We start from the raw sequence: 19,062 nt of genomic DNA, 5'->3' as shown, positions 1-19,062 counted from the left end.
GGATTAGAGGGTAACCTATATGATCAGATATCTAAACAGAGGGATTAGAGGGTAGCCTATATGATCAGATATCTAAACAGATGGATTAGAGGGTAGCATATAGTTAGATATCTAAACAGATGGATTAGAGGGTAGCATATATGATCAGATATCTAAACAGATGGATTTGAGGGTAGCCTATATGATCAGATTATAGCAATGGATATCTAAACAGAGAGATTGGAGGGTAACCTATAGCAATGGATATCTAAACAGATGGTGCGGCAGGGAAGCCTAGTGGTTAGAGCATTGGACTAGTAAACCGGAAGGTTGCAAGTTCAAACCCCCGAGCTAATAAGGTACAAATCTGTTGTTCTGCCGCTGAACAGGCAGTTAACCCACTGAAAAAAGGCCGTCATTGAAAATAAGAATTTGTTCTTAATTAACTGACTTACCTAGTTAAATAAAGAGGGCAGCCTATAGTTAGATATCTAAACAGGGGGATTAGAGGGTAGCCTATATGATCAGATATCTAAACAGATGGATTAGAGGGTAGCCTATAGCTAGATATCTAAACAGAGGGATTAGAGGGTAACCTATATGATCAGATATCTAAAAACAGGGATTAGAGAGTAACCTATATGATCAGATATCTAAACAGAGGGATTAGAGGGTAGCCTATATGATCAGATATCTAAACAGATGGATTAAAGGGTAACCTATAGCACCGGCTATCTAAACAGAGGGATTAGAGTCTAGCCTATAGCTATAGCTAATTTATTTAAATAAAACACCAAATATGTTGCTGTAGTTTGTTTATAAATCATAAAGGTACTGTATACTAGCTGAAGTGTACATAAAACTATAATATTTATAACATACAAACACAGCGTTTTGTGAACAGGTCTCATTACCGTAACACTTTTTCAAATTCCTGTAAAATCTCCAATCAGTTTTTCAATAAAGTGTTATTCCCCCACGATGCGTCATCTAGAGGAGTAGTCCTTAGTTAAGTAATTATTTTTTGCTTATATGCCTTCAGGATGAGGTTCTTATTTTCCAACAGCCCTTTGTTTATATATTTTTTGGACTTTGAAAACTGTTGCGGTAATGAGAGTTTTGTGGAAATTGTCTAATTGTCTGTGTGCATCTTGGTATGTGCATTGCATAAGTGTGTGTGCATACTATGTGTGTGTATGTGTTTGTATGTGTGTGCAGGGGAAAAAGAAGAGTGTGTTAAAAGCACACCTGCATCCTCACCTTTCGACCTCTGTTTAACAGCCTCCCCACTCCTTCATTCCCCCCTCCAGCCAACCCTCCTCCCCACTCCTTCATTCCCCCCTCCCGCCAACCCTCCTCCCCACTCCTTCATTCCCCCCTCCCGCCAACCCTCCTCCCCACTCCTTCATTCCCCCGTCCCGCCAACCCTCCTCCCCACTCCTTCATTCCCCCTCCCGCCAACCCTCCTCCCCACTCCTTCATTCCCCCTCCCGCCAACCCTCCTCCCCACTCCTTCATTCCCCCGTCCTGCCAACCCTCCTCCCCACTCCTTCATTCCCCCTCCCGCCAACCCTCCTCCCCACTCCTTCATTCCCCCGTCCTGCCAACCCTCCTCCCCCCACTCCTTCATTCCCCCCCCCCGCCAACCCTCCTCCCCACTCCTTCATTCCCCCTCCCATTCCCCCCTCCCGCCAACCCTCCTCCCCACTCCTTCATTCCCCCTCCCCCCCCTCCAACCCTCCTCCCCACTCCTTTCCCCCTCCCGCCATCCTCCCCACTCCTTCATTCCCCCCTCCCGCCAACCCTCCTCCCCACTCCTTCATTCCCCCGTCCTGCCAACCTCCTCCCCACTCCTTCATTCCCCCCCCCCCACTCCTTCATTCCCCCGCCAACCCTCCTCCCCACTCCTTCATTCCCCCGTCCTGCCAACCCTCCTCCCCACTCCTTCATTCCCCCCTCCCGCCAACCCTCCTCCCCACGAACGTAAAGTGAAGTCATCACCATAACCCTATCTGTATACCGGGACAGAAAATACTCATTTTAAAGACCATGGACTGACTTCTGGTAAGAAATAAGTTAATGGTAAATACATAGCGGTCTATGGAATGTGTAGAGTGGGCTTGAAATACAATATCCATCTGCGTTACTCGAACAAGTGTTTCAGGTGGTGTGGGTCCATGTGGGACAGGGCCCACGGTCAGGGTCTGGAGAGCAGAGACGTTTCATGGGAGGATGGGTTTTGTCTGCCAGGACCATTATGTGTGTCGCGTGTAATCGTCAAGATTTAATTGTCACCAAGGAATGTACAGTTGAAATCGGACGTTTACATACATCTTAACCAAATACATATAAACTCAATTTTAAGAATGTGAAATGTCAGAATAATATTAGAGAGAATGATTTATTTCAGCTTTTATTTTATCACATTTCCAGTGGGTAAGAAGTTTACATACACTCAATTAGTATTTGGTAGCATTGCCTTTAAATTGTTTCACTTGGGTCAAACGTTTCGGGTAGCATAAGTTGGGTGAATTTTAGCTCATTTCTCCTGACAGAGCTGGTGTAACTGAGTCAGGTTTGTAGGCTTCCTTGCTCGCACACGCTTTTTCAGTTCTGCCCACACATCACTGTCAAACGCTCCCTGAAACACTTCAGCGAGCAAGCCTTTCTAATCAACCTGGCCGGGGTATTCTGGAAGGATATTGATCTCATCCCGTCAGTAAAGGATGCCTGGTTATTTTTTAAATGCCTTCCTAAATAAGCATGCCCCATTCAAGAAATTTAGAACCAGAAACAGATATAGCCCTTGGTTCTCCCCAGACCTGACAGCCCTTAACCAACACAAAAACATCCTATGGAGTTCTGCATTAGCATCGAACAGCCCCCGTGATATGCAGCTTTTCAGGGAAGCTAGAAACCATTATACACAGGCAGTTAGAAAAGCCAAGGCTAGCTTTTTCAAGCAGAAATTTGCTTCCTGCAACACTAACTCAAAAAAGTTCTGGGACACTGTAAAGTCCATGGAGAAAAAGAACACCTCCTCCCAGTTGCCCACTGCACTGAAGATAGGAAACACTGTCACCACTGATAAATCCACTATAATTGAGCATTTCAATAAACATTTTTCTACGGCTGGCCATGCTTTCCACCTGGCTACCAATACCCCGGTCAACAGCACTGCACCCCCCACAGCAACTCGCCCAAGCCTTCTCCATTTCTCCTTCTCCCAAATCCAGTCAGCTGATGTTCTGAAAGAGCTGCAAAATTTGGACCCCCACAAATCAGCCGGGCTAGACAATCTGGACCCTTTCTTTCTAAAATATCTGCCAAAACTGTTGCCACCCCTATTACTAGCCAGTTAAACCTCTCTTCGTGTCATCTGAGATTCCCAAAGATTGGAAAGCAGCTGCGGTCATCCCCCTCTTCAAAGGGGGGGACACTCTTGACCCAAACTGCTACAGACCTATATCTATCCTACCCTGCCTTTCTAAGGTCTTCAAAAGCCAAGTCAACAAACAGATTACCGACCATTTCGAATCTCACCATACCCTCTCTGCTATGCAATCTGGTTTCAGAGCTGGTGATGGGTGCACTTCAGCCACGCTCAAGGTCCTAAACGATATCTTAACCGCCATCAATAAAAACGACTCTGTCAATCACAACATCCTCATCGGCAGACTCGACAACCTTGGTTTCTCAAATGTTTGCCTCGCCTGGTTCACCAACTACTTCTCTGATAGAGTTCAGTGTGTCAAATAGGAGGGTCTGTTGTCCGCACCTCTGGCAGTCTCTATGGGGGTGCCACAGGGTTCAATTCTTGGACCGACTCTCTTCTCTGTATACATCAATGATGTCGCTCTTGCTGCTGGTGGGTCTCTGATCCACCTCTACGCAGACGACCCCATTCTGTATACTTCTGGCCCTTCTTTGGACATTGTGTAAACAACCCTCCAGGCAAGCTTCAATGCTTACAACTCTCCTTCCGTGGCCTCCAATTGCTCTTAAATACAAGTAAAACTAAATGCATGCTCTTCAACCGATCGCTGCCTGCACCGCCCGCCCGCCTGTCCAACAACACCACTCTGGACGGCTCTGACTTAGAATACGTGGACAACTACAAATACCTAGGTGTCTGGTTAGACTGTAAACTCTCCTTCCAGACCCACATCAAACATCTCCAATCCAGTTAAATCTAGAATTGGGTTCCTATTTCACAACAAAGCATCCTTCACTCATGCTGCCAAACATACCATTGTAAAACTGATCATCCTACCAATCCTCAACTTCGGCGATGTCATTTACAAAATAGCCTCCAATACCCTACTCAACAAATTGGATGCAGTCTATCACAGTGCCATACAGTACTACCCACCATTGCGACCTGTACGCTCTCGTTGGCTGGCCCTCGCTTCATACTCGTCGCCAAGCCCACTGGCTCCAGGTCATCTACAAGACCCTGCTAGGTAAAGTCCCCCCTTATCTCAGCTCGCTGGTCACCATAGCATCACCCACCTGTAGCACGCCCTCCAGCAGGTATATCTCTCTGGTCACCCCCAAAACCAATTCTTTCTTTGGCCGCCTCTCCTTCCAGTTCTCTGCTGCCAATGACTGGAACAAACTACAAAAATCTCTGAAACTGGAAACACTTATCTCCCTCACTCGCTTTAAGCACCAGCTGTCAGAGCAGCTCACCGATTACTGCACCTGTACATAGCCCACCTATAATTTAGCCCAAAACAACTACCTATTTCCCTACTGTATTTATTTAATTTGCTCCTTTGCACCCCATTATTTTTATTTCTACTTTGCACATTCTTCCACTGCAAATCTAACATTCCAGTGTTTTACTTGCTATATTGTATTTACTTTGCCACCATGGCCTTTTTTTGCCTTTATCTCCCTTCTCACCTCATTTGCTCACATCGTATATAGACTTGTTTCTACTGTATTATTGACTGTATGTTTGTTTTACTCCATGGGTAACTCTGTGTCATTGTATGTGTCGAACTGCTTTGCTTTATCTTGGCCAGGTCGCAATTGTAAATGAGAACTTGTTCTCAACTACCTGGTTAAATAAAGGTGGGGGAAAAAAAGAAAAAAACAGATTGAGGTCAGGGCTTTGTGATGGCCACTCCAATACCACTGTTGTCCTTAAGCCATTTGGCCACAACTTTTGGAAGTATGCTTGCGGTCATTGTCCATTTGGAAGACCCATTTGCGACCAAGCTTTAACTTCCTGACTGATGTTGTGAGTTGTTGCTTCAATATATCTACATAATTTTCCTACCTCATGATGCCATCTGTTTTGTGACGTGCACCAGTCCTTCCTGCAGCTAAGTACCCCCACAACATGATGCTGCCATCCCCGTGCTTCACGGTTGGGATGGTGTTCTTCGGCTTGCAAGCCTCCCCCTTTTTCCTCCAAACATAACGATGGTCATCATGGCCAAACAGTTCTATTTTTGTTTCATCAGACCAGAGGACCAGAGGATTTCTCCAAAAAGTACAATCTTTGTCCCCATGTGCAGTTGCAAACTGCAGTCTGGCTTTTTTATGGCGGTTTTTGGAGCAGTGGCTTTTTCCTTGCTGAGCGGCCTTTCAGGTTATGTCGATATAGGACTTGTTTTACTGTGGATATAGATACTTTTGTACCTGTTTCCTCCAGCATCTTCACAAAATCCTTTGCTGTTGTTCTGGGATTGATTTGCACTTTTCGCACCAAAGTACGTAAATCTCTAGGAGACATAACTTGTCTCCTTCCTGAGCGATATGATGGCTATGTGGTCCCATGGTGTTTATACTTACGTACTATTGTTTGTACAGATGAACGTGATACCTTCAGGCATTTGGAAATTGCTCCCAAGGATGAACCAGACTTGTGGAGGTCTACAATTTTCTGAGGTCTTGGCTGATTTCTTTAGATTTTCCCATGATGTCAAACAAAGAGGCACTGAGTGAGAAGGGAGGTCTTGAAATACATCCATGGGTACACCTCCAATTGACTCAAAGTATGTCAATTAGCCTATCAGAAGCTCCTAAAGCCATGACATAATTTTCTGGAATTTTCCAAGCTCTTTAAAGGCACAGCCAATTTAATGTATGTAAACTTTTGACCCACTGGAATTATGATACAGTGAATTATAAGTGAAATAATCTGTCTGTAAACAATTGTTGGAAAAATTACTTGTGTCATGCACAAAGTAGATGTCCTAGCCAACTTGCCAAAACTATAGTTTGTTAACAAGACATTTGTGGAGTGGTTGAAAAACGAGACTCCTACCTGTGTAAAGTGTATGTAAACCTCCGACTTCAACTGTATGTAAGAGCAGACTACAGTCTGAATTACAAGCAGCAGCTCCTAGAGAGAGAGAGAGAGAGAGAGAGAGAGAGAGGGAGAGAGAGAGGGAGAGAGAGAGAACTATTACTTTGGATGATTACGCACGTCAGAGAGAGTGAGAGGCAGGCAAGGCATCAATGTAAAGGTTAGGCGCCTCTGACAAACTTTGTTTCCATTCAGAAAGAGAGAGCCTGAGTCTAGTTCTGCCAGGTCTGTGACCTCATCAAGCCGAGGGCACAGTGCAGCCTTATAAACCCAACCTCACATCCCCCCAAACTCACAGCACTCTTTCCTAGGTCATTACTCTGGTAATAATCACATCAGCATGTCAGGATACTTGTCAAACGTCTGTGTTGAGGAATGATGACTGTGTTACAGGTATGTTACAAATATGTTACAGGTCTTTCAGGCAAGCTTTGTGTACTGGCTATAGAGGCAGTATCTACAGTACCTACCTGTACTAGGTAGTGTGTGTGTGTGTGTGTGTGTGTGTGTGTGTGTGTGTGTGTGTGTGTGTGTGTGTGTGTGTGTGTGTGTGTGTGTGTGTGTGTGTGTGTGTGTGTGTGTGTGTGTGTGTGTGTGTGTGTGTGTGTGTGTGTGTGTGTGTGTGTGTGTGTGTGTGTGTGTGTGTGTGTGTGCTGATATTACTTAAAATGCAAGGTATAGGCCTATAGACATGCACAAGCATGAGTCCATGTTGCGTGCATATGGTAATGTCCTCTCTGCCAAAGCAATAGCTAATCCTCTGCAAACAGTATGAAGTGCTGTTTATCATTACATCACCTTTTGGCTGTGATCCTGCTCCTATTGTGGACCTGTAGAAGACTGAGACAATGAGATGTGAAAGGGCCTGAGCCAGTTTGACACAATGACTGTGTTTGCTTCCCAAATTGTAACCTATTCTCTATGCGTTGCACTACTTTTGACCGGGGCCTATTGGGCTCTGGTCAAAGGTAGTGCACTATGTTGTTAGTACGGGGCCAATTGGGACCCTGTGTGATGTTCAGCTGGCCAGATTAGTAGTAGAACAAATCATGATTAAATGTAATCTCTCTGGGCAGATTCACACATGTTACAAACTCTTTCATTCATAGTGTCACAGAGTATGAATGTCAAACTAGTCTGGTCAGTTTACTACATGGAGGGGGAGAAGACTGTCATGGCATTGTGCTTTCTTCAGTGTTCCCACTGGCCACAGACGTCAGTTCAACGTCTAGATTTGATTTACATTGGGTTGAGTTGTCAGCTAATGTGAGTTAAACAAAACATTTCACCATATCATTGGATTTGGGTTGAAAGGTGGGTAAACAAAAAGAAGACGAAATACCCTGACGTTGATTACTTTTTGCAAATCCAATCAGTTTTCCACGTTGATTCAACGTCATTGCATAGACATTTTTGGTTGAAATGACGTGGAAACAACATTGATTCAACCAGTTTTGCCCATTGCCCATACTGTAGTGTATCCGTATTTCATAACAATCACCTTCCTTATACAGTTGTAGGTGAGTTGACTTTAAAGGTACATTCTGGGGTAGATGTCTACCGATTTATGATTTTTCAACGCCGATACCGATACCGATTATTGGAGGACCAAAAAAGCTGATACCGATTAATCGGCCAAATTTTTATTTAATTTTTTTGTAAATAAACAATAATACTGAATTAACACTTATTTAAACTTAATATAATACATCAATAACATAAATAAATAATGAAACATATTCAATTTGGTTTAAATAATTTAAAAACAAAGTGTTGGAGAAGAAAGTAATATGTGCCAATATGCAATATGTGCCATGTAAAAATGTGTGCCATGTAAAAAAGCTAATGTTTAAGTTCCTTGCTCAGAACATATGAAAGTTGGTGGTTCCTGTTAACATGAGACTTCAATATGCCAAGGTAAGAGGTTTTAGGTTGTAGTTAATATAGTATTTATAGGACTATTTCTCTCTATACCATTTGTATTTCATATTCCTTTGACTATTGGATGTTCTTATAGGCACTAGTATTGCCAGTGTAACAGTATAGCTTCCGTCCCTCTCCTCACCCCTACCTGGGCTCGAACCAGGAACACATCGACAACAGCCGCACTCGAAGCAGCGTCACCCATCGCTCCACAAAGCCACGGCCCTTGCAGTGCAAGGGGAATAACTATTCCAAGTCTCAGAGCGAGTGACGTTTGAAACGGTATTAGCGTACACCCAGCTAACTGTGGCGGCAGGGTAACCTAGTGGTTAGAGCGTTGGACTAGTAACCGAAAGGTTGCAAGTTCATATCCCCGAGCTGACAAGGTACAACGCTGTCATTCTGGCCCTGAACAGGCAGTTAACCCACTGTTCCTAGGCCTCATTAAAAATAAGAATTTGTTCTTAACTGACTTGCCTAGTTAAATAAAGGTAAATAAAAAAATAACTAGCTTGCAATTTCACATTGGTTACACCAGCTGAAGTCATAAACAGTGCTGTTTTTGCGAAGAGCTGCTGGCAAAACGCACGAAAGTGCAATTTGAATGAATGATTACGGGCCTGCTGCTGCTCAGTCAGACTGCTCTATCAAATCAGACTTCATAATAACACACAGAAATACGAGCCTTTGGTCATTAATATGGTCGAATCCGGAAACTATCATTTCGAAAACAAAACATTTATTATTTCAGTGAAATACGGAACTGTTCGGTATTTTATCTAATGGGTCTAAATATTATTGTTACATTGCACAACCTTCAATGTTATGTCATAATTACGTAAAATTCTGGCAAATTAGTTCCCAATGAGCCAGGCGGCCCAAACTGTTGCATATACCCTCACTCTGCGTGCAATGAACGCAAGAGAAATGACACAATTTCACCTGGTTAATATTGCCTGCTAAACTGGATTAGTAGTTAAAACTAGTGATTATGATTGATTGTTTTTTATAAAATAAGTTTAATGCTAAGCTAGCAATTTACCTTGGCTTCTACTGCGTTCGCGTAACAGGCAGGCTACTCGTGGAGTGCAATGGTTAGAGCGTTGGACCAGTTAACTGTACGGTTGCAAGATTGGATCCCCTGAGCCGACAAGGTGAAAATCTGTCGTTCTGCCCCTGAACAAGGCAGGTAACCCACCGTTATTAGGCCGTCATTGAAAATAAGAATGTGTTCTTAACTGACTTGCCTAGTTAAATAAAGGTATAAAAAAATTATTCAATCATTAAAAAAATCGGAAATCGGTGCCCAAAAATACCGATTTCCGATTGTTAAGAAGACTTAAAATCGTCCCTAATTAATCAGCCATTCCGATTAATCGGTCGCCCTCTATTCTGGGGATTGGGAATCTGTTCAGTGGTCATTTCAATGTTACAGAATGTATCGTTATGAACTCTCCCCAGTATTATACTTGACACGAAGATTGTTGTTTGCTGTTCAGAACACTATGGAGGAGGGAATGTTCTGGTAAAATAATACCATTGTGGTGCACCTCATCATCATTAGCAGTAGAAGAGGCTATGCAAGGGCTCTTACCTCATATGGTAACTAACTAATTGTGTTCTGGCAGATTCCTCTTCTCACCTTGGCCAAGCTGACAGGCAGCAAAACAAAGTATGCTCATCGACAAACTATGTTTGTGGTTTCGTACCTAGCGTTCATACATAGACTACATCACAACAGTAAAAACCATGTTCATACATAGACTACATCACAACAGTAAAATCATGTTCATACATAGACTACATCACAACAGTAAAAACCATGTTCACAGTTCATACATAGACTACATCACAACAGTAAAAACCATGTTCATACATAGACTACATCACAACAGTAAAAACCATGTTCACAGTTCATACATAGACTACATCACAACAGTAAAAACCATGTTCATACATAGACTACATCACAACAGTAAAATCATGTTCATACATAGACTACATCACAACATTAAAAACCATGTTCACAGTTCATACATAGACTACATCAGCAACAGTAAAAACCATGTTCACAGTTCATACATAGACTACATCCCAACAGTAAAAACCATGTTCACAGTTCACATCACAACAGTAAAAACCATGTTCATACATAGACTACATCACAACAGTAAAAACCATGTTCATAGTTCATACATAGACTACATCACAACAGTAAAAACCATGTTCATACATAGACTACATCACAAAAGTTAAACCATGTTCACAGTTCATACATAGACTACATCAGCAACAGTAAAACCATGTTCATAGTTCATACATAGACTACATCACAACAGTAAAAACCATGTTCATACATAGACTACATCACAAAAGTAAAACCATGTTCACAGTTCATACATAGACTACATCAGCAACAGTAAAACCATGTTCATAGTTCATACATAGACTACATCACAACAGTAAAAACCATGTTCACAGTTCATACATAGACTACATCACAACAGGAAAAACCATGTTCATACATAGACTACATCACAACAGTAAAAACCATGTTCATACATAGACTACATCAGCAACAGTAAAACCATGTTCACAGTTCATACATAGACTACATCACAACATGTAAAAATAGACTATCACAACAGTAAAAACTATGTTCACAGTTCATACATAGACTACATCACAACAGTAAAAACCATGTTCATACATAGACTACATCACAACAGTAAAAACCATGTTCACAGTTCATACATAGACTACATCACAACAGTAAAAACCATGTTCACAGTTCATACATAGACTACATCACAACAGTAAAAACCATGTTCACAGTTCATACATAGACTACATCACAACAGTAAAAACCATGTTCATACATAGACTACATCACAACAGTAAAAACCATGTTCACAGTTCATACATAGACTACATCACAACAGTAAAAACCATGTTCACAGTTCATACATAGACTACATCACAACAGTAAAAACCATGTTCACAGTTCATACATAGACTACATCACAACAGTAAAACCCATGTTCACAGTTCATACATAGACTACATCACAACAGTAAAAACCATGTTCATACATAGACTACATCACAACAGTAAAAACCATGACATACATAGACTACATCACAACAGTAAAAACCATGTTCACAGTTCATACATAGACTACATCACAACAGTAAAAACCATGTTCACAGTTCATACATAGACTACATCACAACAGTAAAAACCATGTTCATACATAGACTACATCACAACAGTAAAAACCATGTTCACAGTTCATACATAGACTACATCAGCAACAGTAAAACCATGTTCACAGTTCATACATAGACTACATCACAACAGTAAAAACCATGTTCACAGTTCATACATAGACTACATCACAACCATGTTCACAGTTCATACATAGACTACATCACAACAACAGTAAAATCCATGTTCATACATAGACTACATCACAACAGTAAAAACCATGTTCACAGTTCATACATAGACTACATCACAACAGTAAAAACCATGTTCACAGTTCATACATAGACTACATCACAACAGTAAAAACCATGTTCATACATAGACTACATCACAACAGTAAAATCATGTTCATACATAGACTACATCACAACAGTAAAAATGTTCCATTCATACATAGTTCACAGTTCATACATAGACTACATCACAACAGTAAAAACCATGTTCATACATAGACTACATCACAACAGTAAAATCATGTTCATACATAGACTACATCACAACAGTAAAAACCATGTTCACAGTTCATACATAGACTACATCACAACAGTAAAAACCATGTTCATACATAGACTACATCACAACAGTAAAATCATGTTCATACATAGACTACATCACAACAGTAAAATCATGTTCATACATAGACTACATCACAACAGTAAAAACCATGTTCACAGTTCATACATAGACTACATCACAACAGTAAAAACCATGTTCATACATAGACTACATCACAACAGTAAAAACCATGTTCATACATAGACGACATCAGCAGTTCCATAACTGGTGTTTTTGTTTTGTGCTCTTCTGAGGAGTTCAGAGATAATTCCAAAAACATCATCATCTCAAACCGTGCTTTCATTTGGCTTGTTTGAATAACTGGTACTTTCCAGCAAAGGTCTCTCTTTGCACATTCTTGTTAGTTTTTGTTTACTTTATTGTTGGACTATAACATGATCTGGAGGGAGTGAAATGGGTGAGAGCTTCCAAAGGAAAGTAGGCTCTAAAAATAAAGTGTTACCAACGTTTCTCTGAAAGTAGTGTACAAAGCCAGTATAGATGTGCCAAAGGGAGTGATCCAGCCTCGGATTGGAACCCTCTCCCAGTGAGAGGTTTGAAACAGAAGTATAGTTCTCTCACAGTATAGCTTTCCCAGCACTCCTACATCCAACCATTACAGTCATGGAACAGGACAGCCTGTGTGACTGTCAAACCCAACACTGACCAGTAGCGTGGGCCCTCGGCAATGTTTACTCTCAAAACACACAGCTTTGTCAGGGAAGTGAGCGAACAACAGCCAGAGTTGATATGGAGACATGCCAGACGCTCCACTCCAGCCAGTTCTATTTCAGTCTCACACAAACACACACAGCACAGCAGAGAACACTGGGGCATATCTGAGCTCTCATGACAGTCAATCAAAGAGATTGTTAGATATTATTATACACTCACTTGGCACTTTGGCAGTACAAACTTAGAAAAAAGGGTTGGCTGTCCCCATAGGAGAACCTTTTTGGTTCCAGGTAGAACCATTTTGGGTTCCATGTAGAACTCTCTGTGGAAATGGTTCTTCATGGAACCAAAAAGGGTTCTTCAAAGGGTTCTCCTATGGGGACAGCCAAAGACAGTGACCCGGGTTGAACTCTTTAGAGGTGTTGCGTAACCAGCTCCTTGTCGACCTGGATCCCAGCTGTGCCCTTTGTCTGTTTGAACAGCTCAAATGTTGCAAGACTAACTGTGAGTAATAGCTGCAATCCATTAGGGCCAAACAGGGCCTGATTGCTTTAGTGTCTACTGTGGCACAGTTTACTCATCAACAGAACCCTAATGAAGGTTTACGGAATTACACGCTATCCTCCTGGGACTAGTGCATTGTGATGGTGTAAGCAAACGCTCACTAACGCATATGGCCGCTCTCTGCTCTCGCCTGGAGCCCAGATCTCTGAGTTTAGATCTGTTCAAACAGACTGCTGCTTGCGGCGATGACATCACCCCCGAATCATTCCGTGCCTTGCATGTGTACATATGCAGTCAAACAGCCATCCCTCTTACTCATAAACTGTCAGCCAGGCCACTAATACAACTGGTGATGTAATGAATGATTCAAGGCGTTTTTCTTTTCATCCTCAGATCAAACACACAGAGCAGAGATTGGCCTATTAAGGATTTGTATTCACAATCACTTTTTCATCAAGGTGCATGTTTACCTTTCCAGGTACTATATAACGCAGAAAACGATAAATGACACAGTGAATGGAGCTTAAGACTGTCGGACCATTCATGGCTTCATCATTGTCATGAGTCAGTGATTTAACCAAACCACAGTCTTACACAATGATACAGAGCCTGGACGACTGAGCTTCGGGGCTGAATAAAACAAATCACTCCCTTCACACAGCTGTCGCCTGCCTCAACCCACCAACCCTTTACCCCACGGCTACACCCAACTCCACCCCAACCCATCTATCAATCTCCTTCCACTATGTTCCTTCCTGTTCCCCCTGCAGGTAAAAAACCATGCGTTCCCGTAGCAACAGCCTAGAGGACACAGCAAAGGCCAAGCTGGCTCAGCACCAGGCACGATCACAGAGGCGGGCCACAGAACGTGAGGAGCCCCAGGGCAGGGGTGCAGGACGGGCCAGGCACAGGGAGCCCCCCGATGACACAGGCACAGACACAGGCACTGTCCAGAGGAAGGAAAAGGAGGGCAGTGGCAGCAGTGGCAGTGGCAGTGCCAGCAGTAACAGTCGGAGGGAGAAGGCAGCAGGCGGGAAGACCAGGGACCTCTCCCGAGACGATCTTCTGTTCCTTCTCTCCATGCTAGAAGGAGAACTGCAGGTGAGGAGAGACTGTGGGACTGGCCAGGGTTTGGATGGTTTTGGGTTGTTTGGTGAGGAGAGACTAGGAGACTGGGCAAGGGTTTGGCTGGTTCTGGGTTATCTGGTGAGGAGAGGCAGATCACTTGGCTTCTTGGTAATACTAAACCATGGGTAGTCTAGCTATAGGACATGCTTCTTTGTAATACTGAACCATGGGTAGTCTAGCTATCATGCTCATAGAACTGTGTCCTCTTCTCTCTCCCTCTTTCTCTCCCCCCTACCACAGGCCAGAGACGAGGTGATCACGGTGTTGAAGGCTGAGAAGATTGACTTGGCCCTCTTGGAGGCCCAGTATGGGTTCGTCACCCCACAGAAGGTCCTTCAGGCCCTGCAGAGAGACACCGTCCAGAGCAAGGCTGAGACCTTCCAGGAAGACATCTACGAGAGGCCCATGGCTGAGGTAGCACAGTCTCAACATTCAATACAGCAGCTCAGTAAAGTCTGGGGTCAGTGAAGTGTAGCACCCTGATAAGATGACTTGGAAGTGTTGAGACTTCAGCTACAGTATATGGGCGGCAGGTAGCCTAGCAGTTAAGAGCGTTGGGCCAGTAACAGAAAGGTCGCTTGTTCGAATCCCCAAGCCGATGAGGTGAAAAATCTGTTAATGTGCCCGTGAGAAAGGCACTTAACCCTAATTGCTCCTGTAAGTTGCTGTGGATAAGAGTCTGCTAAAATGTATATGAAGTAGCTACTTTGTAGGTTCAAAGATCAATTTTTGTGTTTTTGTCTCATGACTGGACAATCACATTTGAAAATACATGAATACATCCGTTATCACCTCACATAGAGGTGACAGGAAGTGTATTTGGAGTGGTCAGTAAACGCTCTGGTCTCTCCTAGCTGGACAAGCTGGTGGAGAAGCAGAGGGAGACCCATCGTCGCATGCTGGAGCAGCTGCTGCTGACTGAGCAGTCCCACAAGCGCGCCCTGTACAAGCTGGACGACGAGAAGAGGAACCATGGAGACTTCATGAGGAAGAGTGACGAGTTCACCAACCTGCTGGAGCAGGAACGAGAAAGGTCTGTTTGTTGCTCTGTTTCTCAAAACTTAACAAACATACATGCGCAAAGGCAGGCAAACACGCATGTATGCACATATACACACACACACACACACACACACACAAGAGCTGAGCACGCTCCTCAGAAAGGCTCCTCAAGGTGTTGAATGAATGATCTTGAAATGAACACCTACATGCCAAAACCTCTATGGATGGTTTGTATTTACTGTTTTCACATAGAAAGGAGGGACTTAAAACCAAACGCTTGATAAATAATTCAATACATCAGTATCAGGTTGCCTTTAATTGGTAATCCCCTTATAAATGACGTGGCTGTATTATAACCCAGGTTGTGTTGAGACATGTTGTCGTAAGACAACAGAGTGATGCATAATGCCAGAAGAAACTTTACTCATTGGCTTCCAAAGAACAATAACCCAACCCTGAATAGCTGCTATAGACAGACTCCTACTGATGTTTGTGTAGGCTAGATATTAGAGTAATACGTGTTCTTTACGGTTGGCTGGTATTTACCTGGAATTTAGAAGGACATTATGAATAGCAGACTGTAGTTACATACAGAGAAACACTTTCTTGAAGGTTCCCCGTTTTACACACGTTTAGGTTTCATCCAGGGTTCTGCAATTGTGATAATTGAACTGTAATATACTCTATGTATAATATTACAGCAAATGAATGGGCATGCCAAGGAGATGTCCAAAACAAACACTTTATACACATTAACAGACCATCTGACAGAGTACAGAGTTCCCCTATTATAGACATTAATTGTGTCGTAACTCAAACATGACCCAGACTCATTTTGGTACTTAGAAACTCGACCATAGCGTTCAGATCGGGTGTGTTGAAGTCAAACTCGATGACTTGGCCCAAAATTAAACTGCCTTTGCCCTTGTTATAAGCAACATCTAACTCTCTCTCTCTCTCTCTCTCTCTCTCTCTCTCTCTCTCTCTCTCTCTCTCTCTCTCTCTCTCTCTCTCTCTCTCTCTCTCTCTCTCTCTCTCTCTCTCTCTCTCTCTCTCTCTCTCTCTCTCTCTCTCTTCAATTCAATGCAATTCAATTCAAGGGGCTTTATTGGCATGGGTAACATGTGTTAACATTGCCAAAGCAAGTAAGGTCGATAATATATAAAGTGAAATAAACAATAAAAATTAACAGTAGACATCACACATACAGAAGTTTCAAAACAATGAAGACATTACAAATGTCATATTATATATATATACAGTGTTTTTACAATGTACAAATACGTACTCTGTCAGATTCTCTGTGTCAATAGTAATGTCTTTATATGGCAATGTCAGTCAGTGTGAAGTGTATCCACCCTGACAGATAACTTTCAAGCCCTAACAGGGAGTTCGCCTTCTGACTGGGGCTATGCCTTCCTGTAGAGACATCTATCATTGTAAATCTGTGTAGAACGGACTAGACTGTACCATACAGGTATAGTATGACCTTCTCCCTCCATCTCTCCCTCCATCCATCTCTCCCTCTAGCCGCCCCTGCTGCCTCAGCCAGATACATTCACATGTCCACCAAATCACTTCAGAGAGAGAGAGAGAGATTTGGCCATCAGCCCGGTCCAGAGTGAGGTGCCCTAATTATGATGACCCCATTATCAGAACCTCTCTGGGTTGGTCGGTGTGTTTGGCTTGGCGGCCACGGCCTGGGCCTGCAGCACTGGGCTCAGTCACGGTTCGGAGGAGCGTGTCAGGAAGTGTTGAAGTGCCATGATAAATATCCCTCCGTCCAGGGTTCACGTTAATTACTCTGTGAGAACAAGGTGAAAGATTTATATGTGAGAGAAAGAACACAATGGCCTAGGAGGAAAAGCGCATTAATCATACTGCATGTTCAACAAGATGTCAGGTCGCCATGGTAATGACTAAAGTTTGGCCATAGCTTTGTAGACTAGAGGACATCCAGATTTGGGTTTGAGTGAGTAAACTGTAAAGAAAGTAGAGCTGAAAGTTTTCTTCTACGTCTGCCTTCGTCATCTGTCTTCGCTCAGAGACCGGCTGGAGCAGAACTAGAGCAACAAGTGAAGTGCTTGGGGAACAAGTGTAGAGTAAAGGTGGGTGTCTCTGAGGTGTTGTCTTACATCATCTAAACCCTGGTTGTTTGTCTAGACCAGTGGTTCCCAAACTTTTTATAGTCCCGTACCCCTTCAAACATTCAACCTCCAGCTGCGTACCCCTTCTAGCACCAGGGTCTGCGCACTCTCAAATGCTGTTTTTTGCCATAATTGTAAGCCTGCCACACACACACTATACAATGAATTTATTAAGCATAAGAATGAGTGTGAGTTTTTGTCACAACCCGGCTGTGACAAAAATGTGCCTGTATTTCATTTTCATGTTAGGGAGGGCCGAGAATACACTCTCACATGGGTACGCAAAGGGCATCAGTGTCTTAACAGCGCAATTTTCCAAGGCAGGATACTCTGAGCGCTGCCAATCCAGAAATCTGGCAGTGGCTTCTGATTAAATAAAATTTTCACAGAACCGTTTGGTGAAATTTCGATGAGGCTCTCTTGTTCAGATATCGGTAGGTGGACTGGAGGCAGGGCATGAAAGGGATAACGAATCCAGTTTTATGTGTCATCCGTTTCGCGAAAGTACCTGCGTAATTGCTCACCCAACACAATCAGGTGCTTCGCTATATCACATTTGATATTGCCCGTTCATTTGCACACAAAAAAATCATACAATGATGGAAATACATGTGTGTTGTCCATGTTAATGCAGACAGAGAAGCGCTCCAATTTCTTAATCATAGCCTCAATTTTGTCTCGCACATTGAATATAGTTGCGGAGAGTCCCTGTAATCCTAGATTCAGATCATTCAGGTGAGAAAGAACATCACCCAGAAAGGCCAGTCGTGTGAGAAACTCGTCATCATCAAGCAGTCAGACAAGTGAAAATCATGGTCAGTAAAGGAAACTTTTAGCTCGTCTCTCAATTTAAAAAAAATGTGTCAATACTTTGCTCCTTGGTAACCAGCTCACTTCTGTATGTTGTAAAAGCATTACATGGTCACTGCCCATATCATAGCTTAGTGCAGAAAATACATGAGAGTTCAGGGGCTTTGCTTTAACAAAGTTAACCATTTTAACTGTGTCCAAAACATCTTTCAAGCTGTCAGGTATTCCTTTGGCAGCAAGAGCCTCTCGGTGGATGCTGCAGTGACCCCAAGTGGTGTCGGTAGCAACTGCTTGCACGTCCGTTACCCCTCCACTATGTCTCCCTGTCATGGCTTTTGCACCATCAGTACAGATACCAACACATCTTGACCTCTAAAGTCCATTTGATGTCATAAAGCTGTCCAGTAGCTTAAAATGTCGGCGCAAGAGTGAAGGTTTCATTGAGTTGTAAGATAGTACTTTTGCACATATAACACACTGTGGCTGAGGAAAGGCACTTCTCCCAATATAAGTGAAACCCAAATCAATGTTGTTCTCATCATATTTGCGCCTCTTCGATAGTCCAACGTCCCTGTATGTTGTTCGGTGCTTTCCCGGGTAAGGGGGCAGTAGCTCTTCGGCTGCATCAGATTCACAACTGTCAGTGTCCATGCTAGCTGGGCTAACAACAAATGTAGAATTACTGATGCTAGCATTGGATGTGCTCGTGGAAGCAGAACAACTTGTGTCGTCAACAGGTGCAGATGTAGT

At 43.0% G+C, this 19,062-nt stretch overlaps 1 protein-coding gene across 2 annotated transcripts in view; it reads left to right on the top strand.

The window, feature by feature from the left end:
• LOC135542795 (filamin A-interacting protein 1-like) overlaps window positions 1-19,062 on the top strand; it is a 79,971-nt gene that overhangs the window by 22,441 nt on the left and 38,468 nt on the right. For both annotated transcript variants that reach the window (XM_064969998.1, XM_064969999.1), the window contains exons 2-4: window positions 13,996-14,326; window positions 14,594-14,767; window positions 15,208-15,386. In XM_064969998.1, coding sequence (XP_064826070.1) covers window positions 14,006-14,326; window positions 14,594-14,767; window positions 15,208-15,386 — 674 coding nt within the window. In that variant the 5' untranslated portion in view covers window positions 13,996-14,005. The remainder of the gene's footprint in view (window positions 1-13,995; window positions 14,327-14,593; window positions 14,768-15,207; window positions 15,387-19,062) is intronic.

The sequence above is a fragment of the Oncorhynchus masou genome, chromosome 6 (assembly GCF_036934945.1).
Source record: "Oncorhynchus masou masou isolate Uvic2021 chromosome 6, UVic_Omas_1.1, whole genome shotgun sequence".
Taxonomy (NCBI): Eukaryota; Metazoa; Chordata; class Actinopteri; order Salmoniformes; family Salmonidae; genus Oncorhynchus; species Oncorhynchus masou.
The sequence above is the reverse complement of the archived record's forward strand: the minus strand, read 5'-3'. Positions and strand labels throughout refer to the sequence as shown.